This window comes from Podarcis melisellensis (genome assembly GCF_964234715.1).
Source record: "Podarcis melisellensis genome assembly, chromosome: 8".
In the NCBI taxonomy this organism is placed as follows: domain Eukaryota; kingdom Metazoa; phylum Chordata; class Lepidosauria; order Squamata; family Lacertidae; genus Podarcis; species Podarcis melisellensis.
Genome location: NC_138540.1, coordinates 2,632,148 through 2,659,327, shown reverse-complemented (window position 1 = coordinate 2,659,327; position 27,180 = coordinate 2,632,148). Strand labels below are relative to the sequence as shown.

The 27,180-nt window shown below is 45.8% G+C and overlaps 1 protein-coding gene across 7 annotated transcripts in view; it reads right to left on the bottom strand.

Annotated features, from left to right (window-relative positions):
• Positions 1-27,180, bottom strand: part of FAM178B (family with sequence similarity 178 member B) — a 186,467-nt gene that overhangs the window by 25,511 nt on the left and 133,776 nt on the right. For 5 of the 7 annotated variants that reach the window (XR_014170940.1, XM_081921282.1, XM_081921280.1 and 2 more), the window contains one exon: positions 21,195-21,326. Coding sequence is in view for 6 of the 7 variants with exons in the window: in XM_081921282.1 (XP_081777408.1) it covers positions 21,195-21,326 (132 nt within the window). In the remaining variant the exon portion in view is untranslated. Of the gene's footprint in view, positions 1-4,067; positions 4,107-20,716; positions 20,855-21,194; positions 21,327-27,180 lie in introns of those variants that run through there. The other 2 variants (XM_081921283.1, XM_081921281.1) reach the window with 2 other exon arrangements.

Genomic DNA, 27,180 nt, shown 5'->3' with positions numbered 1-27,180 from the left:
ATTGGGAGGATACTTGTACAAATGGGATAAAAATAAAATGGGAATATATGCACTGCAGGGTTCTTGGATGAGGCTGGAGACCAACAAGAGGTTACAAGAGAGCTGGAAGTGGTTGAAGAGAAGATTCGCCCTGATGATACGAACACTGATTTCTTTTCCCTGCCTGCCATCTCTAGTCTCTTGTGGGATTTTGAAACAATAGAAAAAGCTGAAAGACCTGCTTAACAGAGGCAAACACAGGATAAACATACCACAATGAACACCAGTCCCTCTTCCAAACAACCTATATTATAACACTTCATCTGATGTTATGACTGTTCAGAAATGATCTGGAGTTATGTAACCAAATGTGCTGATAATAGCAAATTGTTCAGGGCGGCTAAAACAAAAAGGATTGTGAGGAGCTCTGAAAGGATCTCTCCCAACTGGATGAGTGAGCAAGAAAATGGTGAAGGCAATTCAATGTAAGCAAGTGTGAAGGGATTGGAGGGGAGAGGATCCTTACTTCACACGGACATGAATGGGGACTGAACTGGCAGTGACTGATGGGAAGAAGACCTTGCAGTCATAGTGGACAGCTCAGTGACGCTGATGCCAATCTAGTGTGCAGTAGTTGTGGAGGAGGTGAACTTCATTTTAGGGATCATCAGAAACGGGACTAAAAATAAACTTCCAATACCACAATGTCCTTATGCAAAACTAGGGTAAGACCACACTAGCAATAATACTGTGTACAGTTCTGGTTGCCTCACCTCAGAAAAGGTATTGCAGAGTTGGAGAAGGTCAGAAAAGGTCCAGAAAAGGGCAGTCAGTCAAAAGGACGAAGGGACTGGAGCAGCTTCCCTGTCAGGAATGGTCACAGCATGGAGGACTTTTGTGTTTAGAGAAGAGGTAGGTCGGGGGTGGGCATGATAGAGGTGGATAAGTTTAAACGTGGTGTGGAAAAAGTGAGCAGAGAAAGGAACTTTTTTCTCGTCCCATAATTCTAGAACCCAGGGCATCCTATGCAGCTGAGTGTTGGAAAGCTCAGGACAAGGAAAACAAGCTGGTTCTTCACACACAGCGGAGTCAAACTATGGACTTCTGATCCAAGTCGTACTGCTCTGGAGGGTCACAGGGCTACTTTTGTATACATTTAAATTCTGTTTATTTACTGACTTGGTAGAAAACCTCTAAATTGTTTAAAAATATATAAAATAGAAGATTAATATTCTTGATAAAAAGCAGTTAAAAACAGGCATTTAAAAACATTCAAATGATGGTTAAAATCAACAGCAGCTAAAAAGAGGTAAAACACATGCAACTTCCACATATCTGGACAGCCCTGCCTATGCAGGAATCTTGTAAGCAGGCACTTAAAGAATTCAGTGACGCTGCCTGCTTGATATCAATAGGCAGGGAGTTCCAACGTGTAGGTCCTGCCACACTAAAAGATCTATTTCTTACAACTGCAGAATGAGTACTATGTCACAGTGCCAGTTCTGCAGATCAAGTGGGCACATTTAGGGATAGGTGATCCTGCAGGTAAACTGGGCCCAAACTGTTAAGGGCTTTATATACCAACAGGAACTCCTTGATCTTGGCCCAGAAGCAAATGGGCTACCAGTGCAGATGTCTGAGCAGAGGTGTTCCACGCTCACAGGGTCTCAGTCCTTTTCGTTATGTGTATTCTCCTCCCCAGTGCCCTGATTTCTTGGTCAATTTGGCCTGATTGTGGAGGGGCTGAACACAGCAATTTCAGTAGCAGCCTGCTAGACTGATATCCGGGCTCGCTAGTGGAGCAGGTAGCCACTGTGGACTCTCCCATTTCCAAAAGTGCAGACCAAAAAAAAAAAAAAAAGGAATTGAGTGTGGTTGCGTGAAACTGTCCTCTAGGCAGGCTCTCATCTTGCCTGTATCACGCTGCAGAGCCAAGGAGACACACACCATTGGCATGGCTTCTTGAGGCCCAACAAAAAGCCTGCCTAGGGCCTTGGGGGTTCCCTTGAGGTGGCTCTTTAATTGCAAGGCTTCTTAGGGAGATGGCAATAAAGCCTTTCTATTGAGCAGCAGGAGCAAGGAATTCGGGTCAACAGGCACCCCTGCCTCAATGGTCCATCGCTGGAGTTTTAATCTGAAGCTGTCTTCATTGCCAGAAGCACCCAGACATTCCAGGGTGTTGCAAACTGACTGCAGCCATCAACATGATGCCTTTGCAAAAGGTGAACAAGGGTCATTTGGAGGTTGCTGCATATCCCAGACATGGAAAGGGCAGACCCACCAACTGGACAGTTGCCTAGAATGCCAGTGGGATGGGAAGTGCAGAAGAGGCAATGCCCTCCTTTTGCCTCTGCCATGCTTCACCAGGTGGCTGGTTTGGTTAGGTTTGTGGAATTTAATGCCGCTTCCCATGACGAAAAGTCCCAAAGTGATTTGCAACAAGAATGAAATGCAATAATAAAAAGATGTAGCTGTATTGAAAACACAGTTGGAATAAAAACACAGAACTGTAGAGTTGGAAGGGACCCCAGGGCTCATGGAGTCCAGCCTCCTTTCATGCAGGAATTACAGCTGAAGAATCCCTGACACAGGGCCATTTTGTTTAAAAACCTCCAAGGAAGGTGAGTCCACCACCTTCCAAGGGAGTTCATTCCACTGTCAAATATCTAAGTGCTGCTGCCCAAATGCATGGGGAAATAAAAGCAGATTACAAAGTTGGTGCCAGGCCAGCATGTCTGGGGAGGGCATTCCATAGACCGGGAGCTACAACAGAAAGGCTTGTGCTCTCGCCGCCATCCTTTGGACCTCCGTCAGAGGTGGCACACAGAGAAAGACCTCAGGGGACAATTTCAGGAACTGGGCAGGTCCATATGGGAAACGTTCATGTGTTGCTGGCTGAAATGGGAATGAGGGGTGGAGGCTAAACCTGGATAAACCGCTTCCCCACCCCAGGCCAGAAAGTTGTCTTAACTACCAGTGCCCCTATACTTGCCTCTGGATGGGCAACTGGAAGAGGCAGATCTGGCCCTGGAACCTCCTGCTGCTGACCCCTATAGCTTAATGGAGAATTTAGGTGAATCTCTAGTGCACCCCTTCCCCCCTCCCATTTTGTTTATGAACATTATAGAGCCTCGAGGCTTCACTGTAATGAATATCAATCATAAGGAACGCGCCTTCTCAACGTGTTAATGCATGATCCAAAGTGAGACACGGCTCTATCGGGATTAATGTCTTCCCAGGCCAAGCTGATGGAGATAATGAGGAAGCCACCCAGCTAGACAAAATGCAATGCAATAAAAATGATTCCTAGCATAAATATTCTGGAGATCCCAAGATGAAGGACAGAAGGTAAACTTCACCAGTTGATTCTGGAAGGCACTTCACAAAGCCCCCAAGCCCCCCCGCCCAGGTGCAATGTCCTTCTGCCACGTGTTCCTGCTGCACAAGCCCACTGATATGTTGGGCAAAAGATCCCTGCATGGCAGGGGGTTGGACTAGATGGCTCTTGTGGTCCCTCCCAACTCTACAATTCTTGCCACATGTGACCCACCTCCCACTTTACACCCTTCCCTGCCCCTTGGAAGAATTGCTCCCAAGCGGGGTGCAGGAACAACCATCAAAACAAAGATCCTGGACAACAGTTCTGGCAGTACCTTGTTGCCTAGCTGTTAGAGAGGGGCTGAGAGGATGAGTGGAGTAGAAGGACATCTGGGGTTCTGAGGGAGGGAGAATCCCCAGTTCTTTCACATGGCTGAAGTACTAGAGGGAAATCAAGGTTCCTTGGGGCTGTGCTCCTCTGAAAGAAGGGAGCCAATGCAGGCTTTTAGGAAGAGAGGCCTCACATTTAAAGAGAAGCTACAGCAGGTTCTCCACCTGTAGCCACGGTCCCTCTCAGCTTTGTCATCTGCATGGCACACATAAAATAGACCTGCTGCCAACTTCCAGCGCCTGTAGCCTTCCTTAATTAATCCTAAATACACAATAACAGAAATAATGGCACATTTGTCCCATTCATGTCTGTCTCCATTTCCCTCGCCTTCCTTTTCTTGCTTCTGTGGGAGCTATTTTCAGACTGTAAGCCCTTGCAGCAGAGAGCTGTTCTCTCATTCTCTGCAAATCATATACACCTATAAAGATAGTAAATAATATCATATTATATCATAATCTTGCCCCTCCCCACACCCAGCATGTTTCAAATACGCTCTTCAAACATATACAATCATCTTTTTACCCATTCACAAACATACAAACCTTTCCCCCCAAACAACAGCAACAGCAGCTGAACAGTCCTGGGGTTTGGAAAAGGAGCAGAGGAGTCATGCTGACATCACAAGCCCAGGGGAGAGCAGCCTTTTTGACCCAGCGGGCCAGATCTTTATCTCCCCCGCCCTGGTGGGCCAACTTTAGCAGGGGCTGGGGCCACCCATCTGTCAAAGTTGGCCTCCAGGGGAGGGGGAAGATACTGCCCAAGCAGGACTGAATTCAATCCTGATTTATGCAAGGCCAGCCAGTTCCAGGAGAGAAGCAGCTGGTGAGCTCAGTCCCAGTTGGACTGATCTCGCTGCAGCTGGGGAGTTCAATCATGCCTTCTGCAAATGGGTCTCAACCTGCCACACACCTGATGTCACATATGGGCAGGTGGGCACGATGTTGGGGAAATGGTTTGGTGGGCCAAATGGGGGGGGGCTGGGGGGCCACCTTTGGCCTACGGGACAGAGGCATCTCACCCTTGCACCAGAAAATCTGCAGCAACAGCTGGCTTACTGCACAGTTACAGAACTGATTTATTTTGTTCCTTTTTCAGAGCACAACCCCAAAGAGAAATATATATCTTTGCACAGAACAGGGCAAGGGCACTTCCAAAGCAGTGCCATTTGCTCCACAGATCTGTCTCCACCCAGTGATACACGCAGCAGCCGCAACGAGTGAAGAAAATGACTAAACCTGCTGCAGGAGACATTCTAGGGTTGAATGCTGCTTATTGGGAGCAACCTTCATTACGATTTGTCCTCATATAGTTTGGCAACCCTTGAGTAAGTTGTCAGGCCAACAGAGTATTAATGGAATTGAGCTGACTGAGAGCTGGCAAGAGATGCCTGTTTGCCACCCCTGCACTGAGGCAGACTCCAAGCCAGGCAGCTGGCCAGCCCACCGCAGGTCCAGTGGGGCAGAAGGTGAGCACAGTCAGCTGTGCATCCTGATCCCCTTCACCAGGGCTTACTCCTAGGTAGGCATGCATATCATTTCGGCCTTTGATTTAAGAATTTTCACACAACTGGTGGTGCGATGCTGTGCTCACCACTTCAGAGAACACAACATTAAGCTTTCCCCCTTCCAAACCTAAAGCTACTTTGGGGGCCCTTTGGAAGCCAAAAGTAGACATTTTCTAAACTTCTACCACTATAGCCATTGTTTTGAAAGGACACTGAAAATGGTAGTAGGCACAAAATGCTGTTTCCTGAGATAAAAACTGCAGTTTTTAATATTAGAAACAAAGCAAGATTCTAGTCCTCATGGCTGCAGGCATATATATTTTTTTGGGGGGGGGAGGGCAATGATTGCTGAAATCTCAGCAGCCAGAAGGGCAGTTGCATAAGAATTCCAGCAGAGGAGTGAGGAAGGTATCTGTCTTCTTTCTCCTCTGATGGTCAGCAAAACCAAAATAAATTATGCAAACAGCAAAAATGACAATACAGTATATTGTGCGTGTTATTTGTGCGTGTTATTTGCACATGCACAATGGCCATCTCATATGTACACATACAGTATTATTGTTGTATTGAGCATACCTTTTAATATGTGATTGTTTATTCAGAGGCATCTTCAGTGGCTTGGCTTCATGCGCCAGGGCAGGAACCAAAGCCGCTCCTGGCCGACTCTGCCCTGACCCCCCTCTCCTTTTTCTGCACCCCTTTTCTGGATAAAGCTGACAAATTCCAAGGCACTTAACTTCTGGCAGCTGGCAGGGGAAATGTGGGTGTTCAAAAACTGACAGTGCCTAAGGGGGGGGGGGGGAATGCATTTTCTTTCCCAGTCTGGCTTCTTAGGAGGAAGTGCCAGTACAGCAGATCACCAGGAGTGGTCTTTTTTCTATTTTTTCTATTCTAATCTGTATTGCATATTAAAGAGGGGAACTCGTGGAAGGGATTAGGTCGATTTTAGGGGATGGGAAAATATTTTTTTTAAACTTGGTCAGTGATAATAAGTTTAAAATTTGGGGTAAGAATTTGTTGAATTTATTTGAAAGAATTGGAATACAAGAGGGGGAGGGGAGGGGAAGTCCTGGAAAGATGCCAATGGAAATAAGGTTTTAATTTTGGATGTTTTTCTTTTTTTGTTATATTTGAAAATCTTTAATAAATATTAAAAAAAAAAAGGAGGAAGTGCCAGTACAGCAGATCACCAGGAGCGGTGTGATAGCTTCTTGTGGGAACAGCCTCAGCATCAGCCGGGCAGCCAAGGCGCCGAAGGTGGGAGCCCAGGCCAAAGAACTGGCTAATGGCCAGGGCCAGCCTGCGCTTCTTCTCTCAAGGGACACGGGGCAGGCGTCCCTTATGAATGACGCTGCGGCAGTCCTGCACCAACCCTGCTGAGCGCTCACACAAAGGCTGCCTTCTCTCCCCCCCCCCCCCGGGCTCTTCATGCTCTTTCGGATGGCATCTCACCGCACTGTCTGTTTTTACTGTGATACTGCAAATCTGCCCAAAGCATGCAAAAGGGCGAGTAGCACATTAAAATGAGGGCGCATTGTCATGGCATACAGTCTAAAGCACTTTCAGATCACTTAGACTGCTATGGCTCCCAACACAGAATCTTGGGAACTGTAGTTCACCCCTCAAAGAGCTAAAATTCTCAACACCCCTGACAAACTACAAGCTTCTGGGACTATATTTGGGGGGGAGCCAATGTATGGTGTGGATGTGACCTAACTGAGCTGAAACCTAGTAAACACAAAGGTTTTGCACAGGTCATGCTGTGAAAGGATCCACTCAGCAGAGTTCATGGCTGGTTTAAGGACACACACTGCAAAGTATCCATCAAACCCCCCACCCCTCACTGGGTGACCTTGGGCCAGTCCTGTGACTGTTCTCTCATCCTAATTTACCTCACAGGGTTGTTGTGGGTTGGTGGTAGCAGCAGCAGTAATATCCTTATTTGATGGCAGCAGATGGAAAGCCACCTGCTATGTTAAATTTCCCCCAGTGCCCTGGACAAGCAGCACATCAGATGTGCCAGGGAGCTGTGGGAAACCTGACATGGAAGGCAGCTTCCCACACCCAGCTGCTAATGTCTGATACGTTTGGGGCCAGGGAAACAAAGGGGCAGGAGAGCCAAGGTCTCAGTGCCAATGGACTCTGCCAGGGGGCTTGGGCCCAACAGCTGCCCAAGGGCGCTGGCTGCTTCCTCCTCCTCCTCTATTCCCCCTTTGTTCACGGAGTTGTGTGGATGGGCGATCCAGGTGACCCAGAATCTTGCCTTTATCTTCCTCTGTTATTTCCCTGGGCGCAGCTGAGAGTAAATCCCTGGATGAAAGAACCAGCTGAGTCAACCTCTCTGCGTACTCTGCCCCCAAACTCAAGCACACAAAGCTGACCCCCCCCCCCTCACGCTTCGGAAGTTCTGCAAGTGTCGCTGAATGTGACCCAAGAAGCAACTTGCTTTCCCAGTTCTACCTGCCTACAAGGAAGTAAAAGGAGAACACGCAAGAACAGGACTCCTGAAGATCTCTGCATGTTGAGGGCTTTTCGCTCTGGAGCCACTACCCCTGAGGCGGATCAGGAGCACACAAGCCTCAGCACCTCCCCTCTGCTCCCTCTTGTGTCAGGTCCCAGCTGGCTGTATGTTCCCGTACTTGGCCCCACAGAGAGTTGGTTCACTACTCAGAATGCAGAGAAGAGTTTCTGCCAGGCTGCCTCACAATATTCTGGATTTGTGGGTGCAAGGCTGTCCTGCAAGGTTATGGAAAGGCCTGCGAATCTTACTCCCTTGAGCTAAGCAAAGTGACTATTAGCTCAGCTTAGGTGGCCTTTGCTTTTGTTTTGCATGCTATTGCATGCTTTGTTCTAAAGCACTATTTTAAAGCCAAGTTGTTTGAAAATGCATATATCGCCATGAGTACTTGTTTAATAAATTTCAAATACAAATAAATAATGCTATAGTCTAAAACTTCACTGTTCTGAATGTCTGCACTTGCACAGTTCTGTAAGCTCAGCACTGCACAAATGGCTTGAGCAGAGTTGCATGTGCTGCAGACACCCCCTCGCACCCAGGATGGTGCCTTCCTGGCCCTTGGCTATTCCTGCATCCCTGGCATTAGAGGATCTTTCCCTTGACACTTCCTCCTGCAGGAGTTGAGAACCCCACTCACTGCTTCAGCCTTCGGATGCCCTTGCTCATGTCGCCTACACAAATCTCACGTGGTTGTACAATGGACTCTTCTGTCACAGGGAGGGGCAGGAGAGGGGGACGGGGAGGGACCAGCCTGGCTGAAATCTCTTGTTCTGGAGTGCAAGCATCAGGTCTACAGTGAATGCCCACCCAACTCCCTTGCAAGTGGCTATATAGATAGATTAGCCTATGACACCCCTTTATTACCCTAGAAAATAGCCTCTACTTCAGACGGCTCTGGGCAGGCGGTGACGCTGGAGCGGCTTCAGATTGGCTGCAAGAAGTTCCTGCAGCCAACCCGAAGCCTCGCAGCCCACGGCTGAGGTAAACCCGGCGCGGCCATGGACAGAGAGGCTGGCAGGCGGGTCTGGGCCACACCATGGGCATCAGGATGGGTTCATTGCAGGGCTTCGGCTGGAGCTTGGTGCTGCTGCCGCTGGAGCAGTTGGAGGGCGAGCTGCACGGCGCCTGCCCGGTGCTCTGTGTGCATGGCCTGCCCGCCGACCTGGCCTCAGGCGACGGGCTGCAGCGTATGGTGCATGCCGCCTGGGAGCTCCGCGAATACGGGGCCGATGGAGCAGCTGCTGCTCATCAACAACGCCGGTGAGTGGGCGGTGCCAAGCTGTGCTGCTAAGCGCGTGCAGAGTGCTTTCCTCCTCCAGGTCCGGAAGCAGCTGTGGGACTGGTTGGCAGGGTATTTATATTTTTCAAAATATAGTCAAGTCCCCCACAAAGTCTGAGGGACAGTGGACTGGCCCCCTGATGAAAAAGTTTGCTGACGCCTGCTTTGGTGGTTCAGAAACACAAAGGGCAATCTTTAACAAAGAAAATCTGGACTTTGGCCAGTAAGTTCAGGATTCAAATTAATGCTTGGCTATTCAGCTACATAGGAACTGAGTATGATCAAGGCCCTGGGGTCTCAGGCAGGGGACAGTCCTCCCCTACAGGGAGATGCTAAGCCAGGCTTCGTCAACCTCACCTCCCCCAGATGTTTTGAGATACAGTTCCCATCATCCTTGACCACTGGTCCTGCTAGCTAGGGATCATGGGAGTTGTAGGCCAAAAACATCTGGAGGGCCGAGGCTGAGGAAGCCTGTAAGCACTGAAGTTAGGACCTTACGCACACAAAGCATGTGCTCTACCAATGGGCTAAAACCTTTCTCCACTTGCTTAGGGTGACTTGATATCTTTCAGGCTCAAGTCACCATCTGCACCATGGCCTACCTCATAAATGATTGTGAGAATGAGCAGAAATGTAAAAGGCTTTGCAAATTCAAAGTGCAAACTAATTGTTATTACTATCTATGATACATTTTGGAATGTTGAATTTTGGAATCTCTATGCATATGGACAGCTCTTAAAACATCACAACCAAATTTTGCATTATGGTTTCTGAGATCAAAGTCCAGATTTTCATTTATGTTTGAATACCGTTAGACACACTTTTAAACCAAAATGACTGAACCTTTCAAAAGTGCACTGGTTTCTTAGAGCTCCTGAGCAATGTGTGAGGCTGCTAGCGGATGATAAAGTATTTGAAGTGTCTACATGCAGCTGTGCTCTTTGGGGGACAAAGGTGTTCTCCCTACCAGCACTATAGGCAGGGATGTATTCATATCACAAAGGGGCTTTCTAAAGAAAAAAAATCCTCCATATCAGAAGTGCTCACTCTACAAAGGCCTTTCTTTGCATAATTGGATTAACTCCTGAATTTCTCAAGATCTTCTGAAGGACTCCTTACAAGAACCCTGTTTGTCTCAATGGCTGAAGGAGACCATGGATTTAGGGCATGGTAACTATGTGATGAGGACTCAGGTTCTCCTGCACTACATCATCCCTACTTTGGCAGGGTTTGTGTTCGGGGGGGGGGGGGGGCTTCTCCCAATTGCTGAATTCATGTTAAAGCACCAGAGCAAGCAAACTCCCCATGCAATAGTCCAGGGGTTGCCAACATGGTACCCATGAACACCAGTGTGCACAGCGGTGCCCCCTATGGCATCTGTGAAGGACTCAGCTGGAGGTGCAAAGAGCTTCTTTCTGCGAGTACAGCTGTGACTGATGTAGGTGCCTTTTCCCATTAATGGGGGGGGGGACTGGACTAATGGGGGACATAGCCTGCCCCATTTTGTAATTTCATTCTCTTTGCTCTTTAAATGTGGCAGCTATGATGTGTTATTCCACATCCCGGTGGCACTTTCCCAGAATTCCAAATGTGCCCAGAGGCCACTGAAAGGTTGGCACCCCCTGCACAGGCACAGCCGTGTTAGCTGGATTTATAAAGCCCTTTAAACCCCACCCTGGAATCCCCCTTTGCCATGAAGCCTTTGGCTTCTCCCCCAACGGAAACAAAGACGAAGTTTGTGCAGCTCCATTTGCTGACGGTCTTCCTTTGACGCTCCCTTTCCTCCTCTACGTCTGTTGTCTCTCCCCTCACCAACCTCTGCCAAAATTAGATTGTAAGCTCCTTGGGGTATGAACCTTTCTTTTTTGCTTACCCTACCCTGCAGAAATGTCATGTATATTGACAGCATGGTATAATAAAAAATAAAAATAAAACCTAATTAAGGTTTTATATTAGGTTTTATTAGGAGTAAACCTAATTAAATCTGCACAACGCATTCAGTGCTCCATCTTTCAAACTGCAGACGGAAGCTTTTCACTGTGCTCAGGAACCATTTTTGCTTTCATCAACTTTATGACTGGATCCAGACTTTAGTGGGTAATGTGGCGGGCTTTGGGTTTTCACATTTCAGTGCTTCCCTGTGCAACACCAAAATTCAGTGCCCCCCGGTGTATTCTGTACTAAGTCACTGTTGCCGCACCCCCTGAAGGACCCTTTCAGCTCAGCGTCCAGTGTGGGCAAACCAGTCCCTCTGCCCTAAATCTGTCTCTGGTGGGCTGACCTAACGCCGACCTCGGCACTTGCCCAGAACTGTTGCTGCCCCTGCTGGGCATTGCTCTGCTCTCATCTATACATGGCACCACACCTGCTTGAGTGAGCACATCTGGGGAAAGTTGCTGGCAGTATCAGACAAGGCGGCCCAAATTGGTGGGTGGTGTCAGCAATGCTGTGTGAGGGCTCCATGGCAGCAACCAAGCCTGTTACCCACTCCAGTCTCTGGAATGCAAAAGCTTGCTTGCTACTATCTTTTTTTCTTTTACTGAGTTTTAATAACAAGTGATACTTAAATTATGAAACATTTAAAAATCAGTTGCAATTCACCCCTCCCTGTTTCCTCACTTATATTTTGGTCCACTTAGTTGAAGAAACCAGAGAGCAGTATCTTTGCTCATTACTTTCTCATCTTTTATGTGGCATCACAGAAGTAGGTATCACCCAGCTATTACTTTGGGATTTTTTCCGAATGCACCAACACAGAAACCAACAATTATCAAATGACTGCAACCACAGGGTGGCTGCTCTAAGTCTGTGCTGATCTATCTCCTCTCTGAAATGCTTATGGGTGAACCCCAGATTGGTTACACAAGAAAAACAGTCACTAAGACTTCAGACTTATCCTCTTGTCCCACTGCTTTCCTCTGGGGAAAATCGCTCTTTAGTGCTCAGCTGCAGCAAATGGCAATTCTGGTTTTCTCCAGACTGAGTTTTGCTCTGATTTAGCACTAAAGAGCAGGTTTTCCATGGGGAAAGAGTGTGGCAAGGAGGCAACTGCTCAACCCCGTGCTTTCTAGGCTCTATGATGAACTAAAGCTGGATCAGCTGGGGCCCTAAGACGTAGGATAACTTTAACACATACACATGCACACTCTGGATCTTCAAGTAAGCATGGAAAGCACACACACTGCATTTGGGATCCAACCTGCAAAAGCAGGAGGCAGAAGCTAGCAAACTGCTAAGCCTCGGCTGTGAAATCTGTTCATCTAGATGAATAAAACATGACAGGGGTCCCCCCAGGCTCTGGCAGTGTTTATACCATGCATATTCTCTGTGCCAGCATGGAGAAAGCAACCTCTGATCCAAAAGGAAAAGACAAACACACACACAAACACCTCTCCCCTCTTCTCTGTATTTTCAATGGCATGAAAATACATGTTTCTGCCATTTGCTGCATTTCACCCGTGAGCATGAGTGATAGACAGCCTTTAATCAGCAAGGGCTGAACCAAAAGCTCAACTTTCCTTAAGCACTCCATGAATTTGCCTGTAATAAGAATGTGTATTTCCCCACCCCCACTCCCAAAATCATTAGTCTTATCGAAACTAATCTGGGGAGCAACACAGTCTAAAACAGAATTCCCTGAAGTTAGCGAACACCTGGCCTTTGTTGAAATCCTAATTTCTAGTAGGTAACAGGCTTAATAAACTCTAAAGGCAAATAGAATCCTCATTATGACAGATGAAGAATGGGGTGGGAAATTTAGTGGAGGCTGCCCCACTGACATTGGCTTGCGCTCATCCAGCCCCCCCCAACCTGCCTCTTTACTTACAACCAGTCCAGCCCTGCCTGCCTCTCAGCCTCCTCCTCCTTCATCTCAATGTTGCCTTTGTAGAACTCAACAAGGAAGTGAATGAGGACAAAACTAGAATTATGTACTGATTTAAGTGATTGAATGAATTCCAGAAAATACCCAGGCAGAAAAAGCCCCAGTGATTTTCTGGGGAATAGCAACTTCCTATAATCAAATAATAACATTAAAGGAAGTGTTTACTTCCCTGTTTCAGTTCAATGCTTGCAACTACTGAACCTCAGCTCCCACAATTAACTTTTTGGAAAGGCTGGAGGGAGTCCATTTATTGATAATTTAGGACAGGCATGTCCAACAGGTAGATTGTGATCTACTGGTAGTTCCTGGTAGATCTTTGGTCCCCCAGTGATCTCCTCCCCCTTCCTCAAAAGGGGGGGGGACCACTGTGGCTTCCTAAAAAAAGCTCAACAACTTTGCCTTTTCCAAAATAGCTCAACAACTCTAAAAAAAGCTCAAGAACTCTGGACCATCCAAAGACAATGGGTAGATCACTGCCAGTTTTTTAATACTGCGAATAGATCACAGTCTATTGGGAGTTGGACATCCCTGATTTAGGAGAATAAAACCAACACAGGGAAGCAATTCTCCTCCCTAAACATGATTGATCTATTGTGGTTTGTTTCTTTTTTGCTGACCTCCTTTACTGAGTTAGACAAGACGAAATCAGCAGCATAGGCTAATGTGTAGCAGACAGGAGATGAAACTTGAGAAATTATAACAGGCTTCTGGAAAATCTGCACCATAATAAAATACATAAACTGCCAGAGGCTGGATAAGGAGTTTGCACTGCAAACGCAGTCACAATTTGACCACTGGCCTCTGCTATGTGGAGCCACAAATACTCCTCTTCTGAGGATGCCTAGTGTGTAAGGGGATTCCAACTTTCATTTGAATCCATCAACACATAAAATAGGAGTGTTAGAAAGCAATCAGGCCGCCTCCTCTTACCTCTGCCTCTTTGTATGCATGCAAATGCTAGACCATTAAGAAGAACCCTTTGAGCTGCCTGGATCTTAGAAAGCCTAATGTCATTACTTGTTAATGGAATCCTTCTTCCCTGCCTTTCTAAGCTGAGCCCCCATGGAGAATGCTAAGGAGCTTGCTATTCCATTTCCCATTACTGTTACTATTTGGGGAACATGTGAAAAGGGGAGGGGGAGAGAGGGGGGACCACATATGAGCAAATGTTCCTGCTTGTCCTAAATCAAAGAGCAAGAAGTCTGGGCTAAAAGATTACCGGTATGTATGCTGCACTCGTGGAACCCATGTTCTGCAAGAATAACAATAGCTGAAGTCTGTGATTGGTGTTTTTGCACGTCTTTTCCTATGCATAAATTGTCCTGCCTCTGCATATGCTGCCTCTGACTGCTGGAAATATTATTCAGCAAGATCTCCTGGAGTCTGATACAGTGGTACCTCGGGTTAAGAACTTAATTCGTTCTGGAGGTCTGTTCTTAACCTGAAACTGTTCTTTACCTGAAGCAGCACTTTAGCTAATGGGGCCTCCTGCTGCTGCTGCGCCGCCGAAGCACAATTTCTGTTCTCATCCTGAAGCAAAGTTCTTAACCCAAGGTAATATTTTTGGGTTAGCGGAGTCTGTAACCTGAAGCGTATGTAACCTGAAGCATATGTAACCTGAGGTACCACTGTATTTTAACAGTTATTTATTGCCTGTCTCATGGGAGAAGGTCCAGCTGGTTATGAAACATTTTCCTTGCTTACCATTTCCTAATAATAATAATAATATAGCACTGCAACTCAGCTCTCTGAAGCTGGATATCTGCAATCCAAGCCCTTGCTGAAATTCAAATATTCATTGGAGACAAACTCTGATCTGCCCTCTTGCAAACTGATACTTAAAATTGACAACGGTCTTGTCATCAAGCCATTTTCTCAGCAAAAGGAGCTCCAGTATTATTAGCTCCAGAAAAGATTGTCCTCAAGTTGTTTGGGTGTGCTGGGTCCTTCGCCTTAACACAGGGGAACACACCCCACACCTTTCCTTTCTGACCTGCAATAGATGGGTTCCTTGCACACAGCCGTCTGCATGCGCTCCTATTGCTTTCAACGTATGTCAGAGCTGCTGCGGAGGCTGGATAAAGTGATGAGCTTCCCAGAGCTGGAAAACAGCCCCTGAGCCCAGGGAACAGCTCTTCCTTTCCAGCTGTTTCTCCCATTACTTCCCCTCCTCCAACCTTGCATCCAGGGCCAAGTCCCTGATCAACGCTGATCCTGCACATATGGGGGCCAAAGAGAAGTGCACCAGAACTACCAGGCTAGGACTATGTGAAAGATAACATGTGCTCTATTGCAGCCTTCACCAACCTGGTGCCCTCCAGATATTTTGAAATATTACTCCCATCAGCCCCAGCCAACACATGCTGACTGAGGTTGGTGGGAATTGTATGTAAAACATCTGGAGCGGGTGAAGGCTGCTCTATTGAAATCTGCTGTGAGTGCACTTTTAGGGAGGAAAGGCAGGGTATAAATCCCACTGATAAAAATATGCATAAATAGGCAAAGCAAAAATTCTGTGCTCAGATCAATCAAATTCTGCAGTTTACATAAATTCTGCATATTTGCACGGTATCTCTGAGGTTGCATAATTCTGATCTTAAAACTGTTTTGTGCAATTGATTTTGGCTTTGCTAGTCATGGGGAGAGGAGGGAGGGAAATGGAGGGCACCCCTCCCCAATGAATATAAGAAACAAAGATTTTCAACTGCTGCAGGGAACTGGGACAACACATGTGGATGATCCCATTTTATCCTACTAGCGCTAGTATCTGTGATCTGTAATACCAAGGTCACATCCCCACCACAAATTTAAAGCTCTCTTATAGCTTCCCCAATGAATACCGAGAACTGTAGTTTGTTATGGGTGCTGGGAAATATTAGAAGAGCTCCTCACAGAGCTACAGTTCCCAGCACCCTTTTAAAACTGCAGCTCCCAGGATTCTTTGGGGGAAGCCATGCCTGTTAAAAGAGGGCTTTGCTTGTATGGGGGTGGAGGAGATCTTGGGGCTGATTAACCCTGTCCTTCCTGGTCTAATCCCAACAGGTTAGCTTACTGCTGAAACTCCATTTTTGACCAGCACAGTTATAGCCTGTTGGACATCCTAATGTGAATGTGGGGCACATGGCATTTGTACGGAGAGTGGGCGCTTGGAGCTTCTACTACTCTGACTCTTCAGTTGCATTGAAGAGTCTCGCTATGTGCAGGCCGGCTGGAAAGCATTAACAGGAAGAGAGGAAAGAGGGAGTCCTTTGTGCATGTGCTCAGGTTTGCCTAGCTGTGCTGGAGACACATCTGCCCCTCATCTCCCACTGAAACCCTCTGGCCAGCGCCCTGCCTGCCTGCTGCATACTTGGCCATGGAACTGCTGACTTTTCTATGTGAGGTTATGGAATAACTTACACATGAGAAAAGATTTGCCTGCTGACGACATTCTCTAGGTCCAGGGATCTTTGTACAGACAAAAACCTCTAATTTCTTGTTTCAGTATATAAGTGACAGGAGCTGCAGAAGAAACGAGATTGTTTTCCACTTGAGATCAGTTAATACCCTTGGCTAGAATGTCCCTTTTTATTTCTGTTGCCTCTGCTTTGGTGAGCCAAGCAGTGAGGAGAAAGGAGAGGCTGTGGTAAGTTTCCAGCCTTTGATACAACAACAGAGAAAAGCAAGGGGTTTCTTGGACTACTGTAACGCACTCTATGTAGAGCTGCCCTTGGAGACAGCCTGAAGCTGCAGTTAGTGCAAAATTCAGTCCCCAGGCTCTTGTAGGGATTAGTCTATTGGGATCTTCTAGCACTCTCCTGAAGCAGCTCCACCGGCTGCCAATCAATAGCTGCTGGTTTTGCTGCCCCGGTTTCCCAATGCCAGGGATCGGTGAGGGAGAGGGGGAGGGCAGCAGGGAGCTTGGCACAGTGTGGTGGCATGAGCATCAAAATGGGTGTACAGCTGAGCTGGCACCGGAAGCGATGTATGGCATCGGAAAGCAGGTCATCGATGCAGCCATCCGACGTTGGCTGCTACTACTGTCAATATGCTACTGGACCACGTTATTGGTGCTAAGTAATACATTACAAAGGGACGCGGGTGGTGCTGTGGGTTAAACCACAGAGCCTAGGACTTGCCAATCAGAAGGTCGGCGGTTCGAATCCCCGCAACGGGGTGAGCTCCCATTGGTCGGTCCCAGCTCCTGCCAACCTAGCAGTTCGAAAGCACGTCAAAGTGCAAGTAGATAAATAGGTACCTCTCCAGCGGGAAGGTAAACGGCGTTTCCGTGCACTGCTCTGGTTTGCCAGAAGCGGCTTAGTCATGCTGGCCACATGACCCAGAAGCTGTACGCCGGCTCCCTCAGCCAATAAAGCGAGATGAGTGTCGCAACCCCAGTGTTGGACACGACTGGACCTAATGGTCAGGGGTCCCTTTACCTTTACCTTTTAATACATTACAAAGCCCAACACAACTTGGGACCTAAATATTTGAAGGAGTGTCTCCTCCCGCAGCAGCTTGCTCACCTACTAAGATACCCAGGGTGGTGGGGGGTGGCGGGGGGGGGGGTGTTCCACAGCCAGCTGAGATCTGTTCCACAGCAACATGGCAAAGCAACTGCTCCATGGCGCCGTCCCTCTTCTCTCCAGCTGGAGACTTTTTTATTTGCACAACCAGGTTCTGGGTGTTAATATGTAGGCCAGGGATAAGGTGAGACTGTTATTTCTCTACTGGATGCTGTTTTGATTGTTACTGCTTTTTCCTTTATGGGGTTATTATCAAATGTTGTTGTGGTGGTGGTTTTAGATTCCTTTATTGCAGGGTGGGCTAAAAAAATCTGAATAAATGAACAAAATAAGGGAAAATTAGGATAAATAACTTATTCAAGAACAAAGTGAACACTTACTGTGCAAGTCAGTGAAGTGGAGGGGCAAGAGTATGGAACAAGGACCTGGGAGACCAGGGCTCAAATCCCCATTTGGCCATGAAGCTCTCTTGGCAATCTGGGGCCAGGCGCTGCCTCTCAGCCTAGCCCACCTCACAGGTGGGGGGATTAATTGTGGGGATTAATTGGAGAGAAGGAGAACCATATGCAGCAGCTTGAGGATCTTGCAGAAATAGGTGGGATATAAATGCAATTAAAAGTAATAATAATATGAAGTCATTATGAGTTTGGATTTGGCCCCATTTAGTCCTACGCGAAATGTTAGGCTCAAATCCAGCTCAAGGCTTGGTAGGTGGTTGCACCCAAGCGTGCGACTGTCCGTGCGGCAGCGCAAGGCAGTCCCTCTTCCCAAGCACATTCTCCCTCCCTCCCTTTGCCTCCTTATCTCTCTGCTTTTGCTCCGGCAGCCCAACACTTTGCCCTCCTTTCCCTTCAACCTCAGCCTGCAATTAAAAGCCATGCACCAAAGAGCCGTTCTGTACTCTCTTGTTCCCCAGCTTCCCTTTGCAAACAAGACCCAGTAGCTGGCAATAAAGAGGCGCTTTTTCTTACTCCTCCAGTCCCTCCTCTCCCCCTTTGATGCCTCCTGCCAGAGGCCCCGGCTCCAAGGCCACGTGGACCTCACTTCAAACTTCTGATGCTGGCGAGAAATAAAGAGATCCTTTGTAGGCCTGTAAAAACAAACCCCTTAACAGCAAACCTCTCGCAGCTGGATATATCTCCCCCCTAGAACGCCCTGGCCCTTCTCTTCAACCCTGATGAAACATCTGATAGAAAAATGATGTAGCACCAGCTAATGGGGTTAGGCAAAAACTTTGGAGGCTTTCGTTTTATAAGACTGAGCTGAAATGGGAGGGAGGATGCAGAGGATGGAGGGGTTAACAGCAACAACAACATCCACTCCACACAAAACTGATTCCCATATGCTCACATCCATGGCAGTGAATTTTCAGGAAGGCCAGTGAAACGGGATTAAAAATGTTCATCCATCAATGTGAATGCAGGAAGGATGGTACCCCCACTGCTCTGGCTCCATGACATCAGCACCTAGTAAAATCTAACCGACCGACTATGTGATCATGTGGATGTGTTCTCTCACAGACTGGGGGCCCCTCCCAAATTCCCGTTCATTGTACATTCATGATTATTTGTGCTCGTGACAGTATGCAACTCTAGTTTAAACACTGTTTGTGCCTGCAAAAGTTTCTGGGTGCATATACTACTTAATTTTCAGTCAGTGTGTATACTGTAGCTTCCGGCTGATATCCTGTACATTTCATAGCGCAGATGTTCTGGGGCAGAGGTGGCGACTGTCCCACTTCTGTTGCGCTATAGCTCAAAACTGCCCCTCCAAGCAGCAATGGGGAAGCATCTCAGGACAACTAATACAGAAGAATGATGTGGACAGTCTAGTATAAATCCACTACTGATGCAGCAATGTATTGCACCACAGAGTGTCAATGAGATGTTGCTGAATGAACCCACAAACAAAACAAAACATGAGGGAGTTGGGACCACTTCAGGAGGAAGCTGTTTTGTCATTTCCCCTTCAAAATATTTGCAGCTGGAATTCGCCATGTCCCAATTATTTTGTGAAGTGCTATTATTTTATATCTACAAGGCAAGAAAAGGTGCTTCTCCATAGAATAAAATTAATGAAATAGCTGACAATTTCCCACCCTTTCATATGATCAAAATGTTCCACCTCGCTGTACAGGTACGTCATCAAGAAAAGTCTGGCTTTGTGCATACTGCATCCAGTAATTCAAGAAGAATGTCGACAAATTGCAAAATATTCCGAAAACACCTCATAAAAGCATCTAGGATAAACATCGGAAGTTGCTGCCTTTGTCCATCTAGCCCAGTATTCTCTGATGGGCAGCAGCTCCCCAGAAACTCTGGCAGAGAGAGGGAGAGAGAGAGAGGTCTTTTCCATCACCTTCTAACTGGAGATGCCAGGCTGGACCTCAGACGCTCTGAGATCTACAGCTGAGCTATGGTTCCTCTGCAAGGAAGGCATGACGTGGGTTGGATAAGTTTCATCTAGAGCAAGTGCCAGGTCTGGCCAGAGGGATAGATCCTGATTTCCCATCCTCCCTCACCCGTACATCAAATGTGAAGAGTTGGTGACCCCACTCACCTGTCAATCATGCCATGTCACAATGACATCAGGTGACACAGCACTTGGAAGCCCCTAAAATCAGCTAACTTCAAAGTACTGCCCTGAGGTCTTCCAGTTTTCTTCCATCATGTGTTGGGACTGTTCTGATACAGTCTCAGTTCAACAGTGAGACTCAGCAGGCCTGGGCATCACCCCACAGGAACTGAGAATGTGACTGAGCAGTAATGAGAACTGAGAACAACTCCCCCAAATAATCTGCAGTGATGAGCAAAGGCTGTTCCACAGCAAGCAAGCATGTTCACGTGGAAATGTGTCCCTGAAGGTTAAATGCTTGAAAACCAGTTAGCTAGCTAAAATTTGTTTCCAGCTGGATTTTTACAAATGGAAAGAGATGAGCAGTAATGTCACTTAGACATGGAGCGCAGGACAGTAGCTCTAAACTGCCAGGAGGCAGTTGAGGGCAAGAGATAAAAACACCTAAAGAATAATTCATCAGTGCGGCAAACTGACAAGAAAAGGATGTGAGATTTATTAGGGGGCGCAAGGTGGTTTTCTAGGCAGCCCCACCCAGCTTTGTTGGAGGGGCAGTTGGGTCTGCAGCACCTTTGGACTCTTCATTCTGCTGCAAAGAGGGAAGGGTCTCCACAGGCCCTTCCAAAAGTTATTCATCCCATCTCCACAAGGTGGAAGAGGCATCTGCAGGGTTCCTTCTTTATGGAAGCCCCCCCCCCCGCCCATTCAGATGTTCCACTGGATCCTGTTTTAAGTCTCCAAATTTACTAAATGAAGTTCTATTCGGAGATTGCAGCCACTTCACATCAACAAAAGTCTGTCCGTTTTGTCAGTCTGGACTCTGCACACTCCAGCGGCCCATGTTTTCTGCTTGTTGATTCCCTGCCGCTGCTGCTGCTCTGCCCCACTGCACAACCTTCTGCACTGACAAAGGCCAATAAGTGCAATTCACGCCACACATTTAAAACCACTATGATACCGCCTGAAACACACAGGTTTCCCCTAAAGAATTCTGGGAGCTGTCATTGGTTAAAGGTGTGGAGACCCTTATTCCCCTCACAGAGCTACAATTTCCATAGTTCCCTGGTAAGAGGGGTTGACTGTTAAAGCACCCTGGGAATGGGGTCTCCTGACAACTTTCAGCACCCCTAACAAACCAGAGTACTTTGGCAGATGCCACAATGCTTTAAAGTGGCTTCATAGTGCTTTAAATGCAAGGAACGAAGGCGGTCAAAGCCTTCCTCACCCCCTTTGCTTTGCTCACCTCCAGGTCAAGTTCAGCAAGCACCTCCTGCTGGTTTTTCCCGGGCTGCACCTGAAGCCGCTGATCTTGCTGCAGGCCCTGCTTCAAAAGGGCAGGCTTCATGAGGGGCAGGAGATGGACCAGCTGTTGCAACTGTGGGAGAAGAGAGGCGCTCAGAGTTAGTGGCTGACACCATGGGAATTGGTGCTCTAAAGTGATCAACTGGGACACCCCCTACACCCCCCAATTAGTGGTCAACAAATCTGTCAGGGTCGGGTTCTCTCAGTTTCTTATTTCTCCAGTCTTAAGCTCAATTCCACTACATTTCTGCAACTGTGTGCATTGTATATAGAGATAGAGAGAGAGTATTCATGAAAATTCATCAACATTTTAGTGTGGATTTCTCCTAATACACAGATTTTTGCATGCAGTTTGGCCTGAGGCACATATTTTTTGCAAACAATTTATCCACATACATTTGTATGTCGTATTTTCACTAACATTGTCTGTTATTCACTCTGTACACCAGTTCAGTGGCTTTATGCTGCAAAGTAGTTTGTTTTGGGCCCGGTCTTATTCAACATCTTTATCAACGACTTGGATGATGGACTCAGGGGCATCCTGATCAAATTTGCAGATGACACCAAACTGGGAGGGGTGGCTAACAAAACCAGAGGACAGGACCACACTTCAAAACGACCTTGACAGATTAGAGAACTGGGCCAAAACAAACATGATGAATTTTAACAGGGAGAAATGTAAAGTATTGCACTTGGGCAAAAAAAATGAGAGGCACAAATACAAGATGGGTGACACCTGGCTTGAGAGCAGTACATGTGAAAAGGATCTAGGAGTCTTGGTTGACCACAAACTTGACATGAGCCAACAGTGTGACGCGGCAGCTAAAAAAGCCAATGCAATTCTGGGCTGCATCAATAGGAGTATAGCATCTAGATCAAGGGAAGTAATAGTGCCACTGTATTCTGCTCTGGTCAGACCTCACCTGGAGTACTGTGTCCAGTTCTGGGCACCATAGTTCAAGAAGGACACTGACAAACTGGAACGTGTCCAGAGGAGGGCAACCAAAATGGTCAAAGGCCTGGAAACGATGCCTTATGAGGAACGGCTAAGGGAGCTGGGCATGTTTAGCCTGGAGAAGAGGAGGTTAAGGGGTGATATGATAGCCATGTTCAAATATATAAAAGGATGTCACATAGAGGAGGGAGAAAGGTTGTTTTCTGCTGCTCCAGAGAAACGGACATGGAGCAATGGATCCAAACTACAAGAAAGAAGATTCCACCTAAACATTAGGAAGAACTTCCTGACAGTAAGAGCTGTTCAGCAGTGGAATTTGCTGCCAAGGAGTGTGGTGGAGTCTCCTTCTTTGGAGGTCTTTAAGCAGAGGCTTGACAACCATATGTCAGGAGTGCTCTGATGATGTTTCCTGCTTGGCAGGGGTTGGACTCAATGGCCCTTGTGGTCTCTTCCAACTCTATGATCCTATTCTATTCTACATTTGCTTAATAAATAGCTAAAATAATCACACCTGCTCTTTTACGCATACTTCCCCCTACTATAAGCATCTTTATACAGTGGTACCTCGGGTTAAGTACTTAATTCATTCTGGAGGTCCGTTCTTAATCTGAAACTGTTCTTAACCTGAAGCACCACTTTAGCTAATGGGGCCTCCTGCTGCTGCCGCTCCGCTGGAGCACAATTTCTGTTCTCATCCTGAAGCAAAGTTCTTAATCTGAGGTAATATTTCTGGGTTAGCAGAGTCTGTAACCTGAAGCCTATGTAACCTGAAGTGTCTGTAACCTGAAGCGTATGTAACCTGAAGTGTATGTAACCCGAGGTACCACTGTACATATTATTTGCATACAAATGTTTATAAATGTGAATTTCATGTATTGTGAAATTCCCGTATTATTTTCAGAAAGTGTGAACTAAGAATCCAAAGGGCAATTTCTCCCCCATTGCTGCAGCCAACCTCTTCCCACTTCTGCCTTTCAGAAGGGGCCGAGCCCCATGGCAGCATGGGAAGGGGGGCGGCTGCTTTGTCCCGGCAACACCTGGCGCCAAGAGCAGCTGTGTGCTTTGCTGCGACCTAATAATAGAGGCAGGGGCAGACCCTTCAGTTCCATGGCTGCAGCCGACAGCCCAGCCAAGAGGCCCGCGAAGATCGAAAGCCCACCGAGTCAGACGCATGCTGAGATCAACGGGGTGAAACACTATTCACTCTGGCACCATTCCCACAAACTGCAGATGTTTGGACTGTACCACTTAAGAATTGCAGTGGGGACTCACATGAATTAAAGTGCTCCCAATGTTGAAAGCTATGTGAACAAACAGATCTGCACACAGTTATAAGTCCAGGAGAGCACTCACAAGCCAGCCTTGCCCCCCACATACACGTTTTCTATGTATGGGGATTTTTATTTTTCCCCTGGCATGGCGGAGCATTCAACTATGTGACTCTTCAGCTGGCACCAGAAGTGGTACAGCTCAGAAACAAGCACATTTTACCACCCACTGCTGGCAACACAAGCCTTTGGCCCCATGTCCTCCTCCGTCCCGATTTACTGTCTAAGGACATTTCCTTGGATTCACCCCTTGATATCTTTCCTTTGCTGTCCCTCCTTTGAGATACTTTGCTGACAAAGGCAAGGATGAAGAGCCGCAAAGGTAGCGAGAGGTGAAGGCTGTGGAAGAGGAAGAAGGCTGTGGACTTCATGGAAAAGGTGAGTTGGGGGGGGGGGGAGACTGGAAGGAAAAGAGCGGGGGGGGCACCACGTAGGTGTTCTGGGAAGCCGTTCTCGGCTCTGCAGCTCTTCCACATGAGGGGGGGCACTATTACTGTCCCTCCGTTTCTGGATTCCTCAGTGCACTTCAGGCAGAATCTGGGTGTGGCGGGAGCAAGGGATGGGTGCCTTATTTTACAGGTTAAAGATATGTCAGGTCTCCCTTGATGAAGACAGAACCGTGAGGAAAACTGACTCAAAGGAAGGGAAACTACCAACTGCGTTCTTTAATATGGTGTCCAACTTTGATTTGATTGATCTATGGCTTTTTAAGCACCCGTTAGAATGCCAATTCACATTTTTCTTCTCTTTTCACAATTCTTTTTCCAGAATAGATCACCTTTGGGCTTCAAAAGGACTCCAAAACCATGTTTTATCTTGCTTATGTATTTCTCTACCTACAACACCCAATAGAAAGGCTTCTTGTTTCTTTACAATGTATATTTCAACATTTTTTAAAAGTTCAGTATATATCATTTCCCAGGATTACAAACCCACCGCATATGGTAGAAGGCAACCTCTTTTTCTTTACATTTACAACACTGATTATTTAGTCTGTACATTTTTGCCAACTTCACTGGTTTATGTACCATCCATACATCATTTTCATTATATTTTCTTTAAGTGAACTGCAAGCTGTAAAATTTATTCCATCATTCCAAAGTTTTCCCCAATCCTCTAATTGTATATTATAACCAATGTTTTTGCTCAATGTATCATAACTGATTTAACTTCCTCATCTTTCACATGCCATTCTAAAAGTAGTTTACACATTTTTGACAATATTTTAATTTAAGAACTCAACAAATGTACTTCAAACCTGGATTTTGTAGATTCAAACCCATTATTTTTCTTATCTTCTTTAAATATTTCATTTATTTGATGATAATGCAACCAATCTTTCACTAAGCTTTTAATTTCTTCGTAAGATTTTAATTTCCACTGATTGTCTACTCATAGCTGTCAACTTTCAGATTTGAAAATAAGGGATCAGCAGTCTCACCTGTCCCAGAGACAGTCTATGGGATATCTAACAATCCGGGATAGCAGCAGGAAGCAGCGGGAAACGGCACTGAAATAAGGGAATTTCCCGCAAAAAAAGGGAAGGTTGACAGCTATGTGTCTACTTCGATTACCAAATTTTCATAGGTGGCCCATGGTGTTTTACATTTTAACAAACTCTTAAATCTATTCCATACCTCGTATAATGATTTTTTAATTATATGGTTCAAAAAACCCTTGTTTACTTTTACTTTATCATAACATAAGATCTGTTATCATATCTTTCGAGATCTAATAGATCTGATTTCTTTAATAAAATCCAATCCCTGAGCCAGCACAGACAAGAGGCTTCGTAATACAATTTTAGGTTTGGCAAGGCGAAGCCACCTCTTTCTTTTACATCTGTAGGTAATTTAAATTTAATTCTTGGTTTCTTCCCTTGCCAGATATATCTTAAAATTACTTTTTGCCACTCTTTAAAATTGCTTTGTCCGTTTATAATTGGGATTGACTGGAATAGAAAAAAAACATCTTTGGTAGCACATTCATTTTAATTACAGAAGTTCTACCCCACAGGGATAGTTTTATTCTTCCCCATATTTCTAAATCTCATCTGATGCCATTCCACACTGGTATGTAATTATCTTTAAACAAATTGATATTTTTAGATGTTAGCCATATTCCTAAATATTTTACCTTTTAAACCACCTCTATACCTTCTTGTTGCAATTTGTCTTTCAAATCCCGATTCATATTCTTTACAAGCATTTTTGTATTTATTTAATTTAAAACCTGCTACTTGCCCAAATTGTTCAATTATTTCAAGTGCTCTTTTAGCACTGATTAAAGGTTCTTCCACTGTTTTAACAAGATCATCTGGAAAGGCCCTTAATTTGTATTCATTCCAACCGACTCGAATTCCCTTAATTTGCTCCTTATTTCTCAAATTTCTTAACAGGACTTCCAGGACCATGATAAATAATAATGGAGACGACAGACAACCTTGTCTTGTGCCCTTTGTAATTTCCAACTTTTCAGTTAATACATTATTATTATTCATAATAAATAATATCATTGATGAGGATAAACACCTGACAAGAAAAAAGGAAAGCATTCAGAAAATTTTATAGGTTACTATATCACCGTGGTGAAGAGGAGTGTAAGAAAATGGAATCTTATTTGAGTAACTGTATCATACCACAAGTATCCAAAGAAAACCAGATAAGTTTGAATGCACCCATATCAATATTGGAAGTACAAATGGCAATACAGAAAATGAAGATGGGGGACGCACTGGGACCAGATGGACTTACAGCAATTTATTACAAAAAGTTCCAGGACGCTCTTATCGACCCGCCTAAAGATACCATGAATAGAACGGGAGTAATTCCTGTATCATGGAAGGATGCCTCTAATACCCTGATCCCCAAGCAGGACAGTGATCTAACAAAGACAAAAAATTACAGACCTATTTCTTTACTGAATTGCGACTATTACACTGTTTGCCACAATTTTAGCTAATAGACAGTCCATAGAGACCAAGTTTTTATATATACACACACACACACACACACACACACACACACACACATATAATTTTCATTTTTAAAAACAATATTCTTATACATTCACATTGTTTTCAATTTCTACACTTCTGAGATTACTTAGATCCCTCGGACTTTCCCCTGCCCCTCTGGTTTCCAATTTTTCCCTAATTTTTTTGCATCTAATTACATTTTTCTAATCCATTTTATCTCCTTTTTTACCTTAATTCATATTACAGTACATTATAAGTATTACAACAATCCTGCTAACGTTTATATGTATACACAGTGGTCTCTATAAACATTTTCCACTCTTGACTGAATTTCTTGTCATCTTGGGGCCTGATCCTCACGGTTATCTTTGCCATTTCGGCATAGTCCATCATCTTGGTTATCCACTCTTTGGTCGAGACTTTCTCTTCCTTCCACTTCTGGGCAAGTAGCAGTCTTGCAGCTGTTGTTGCGTACATAGTCTTTTTAAATCTTTTGGTATTTCGTCTCCTGTTAACCCTAGTAAAAAGTCTTTTGGTTTTTTGATAAACGTTATCTTAAACATTTTTTTCAATTCATTATATATCATTTCCCAGAAGTCTTTTATTATTTTACATGTCCACCAGATTTGGTAAAAAGTACCTTCTTTATCTTTACACTTCCAACATA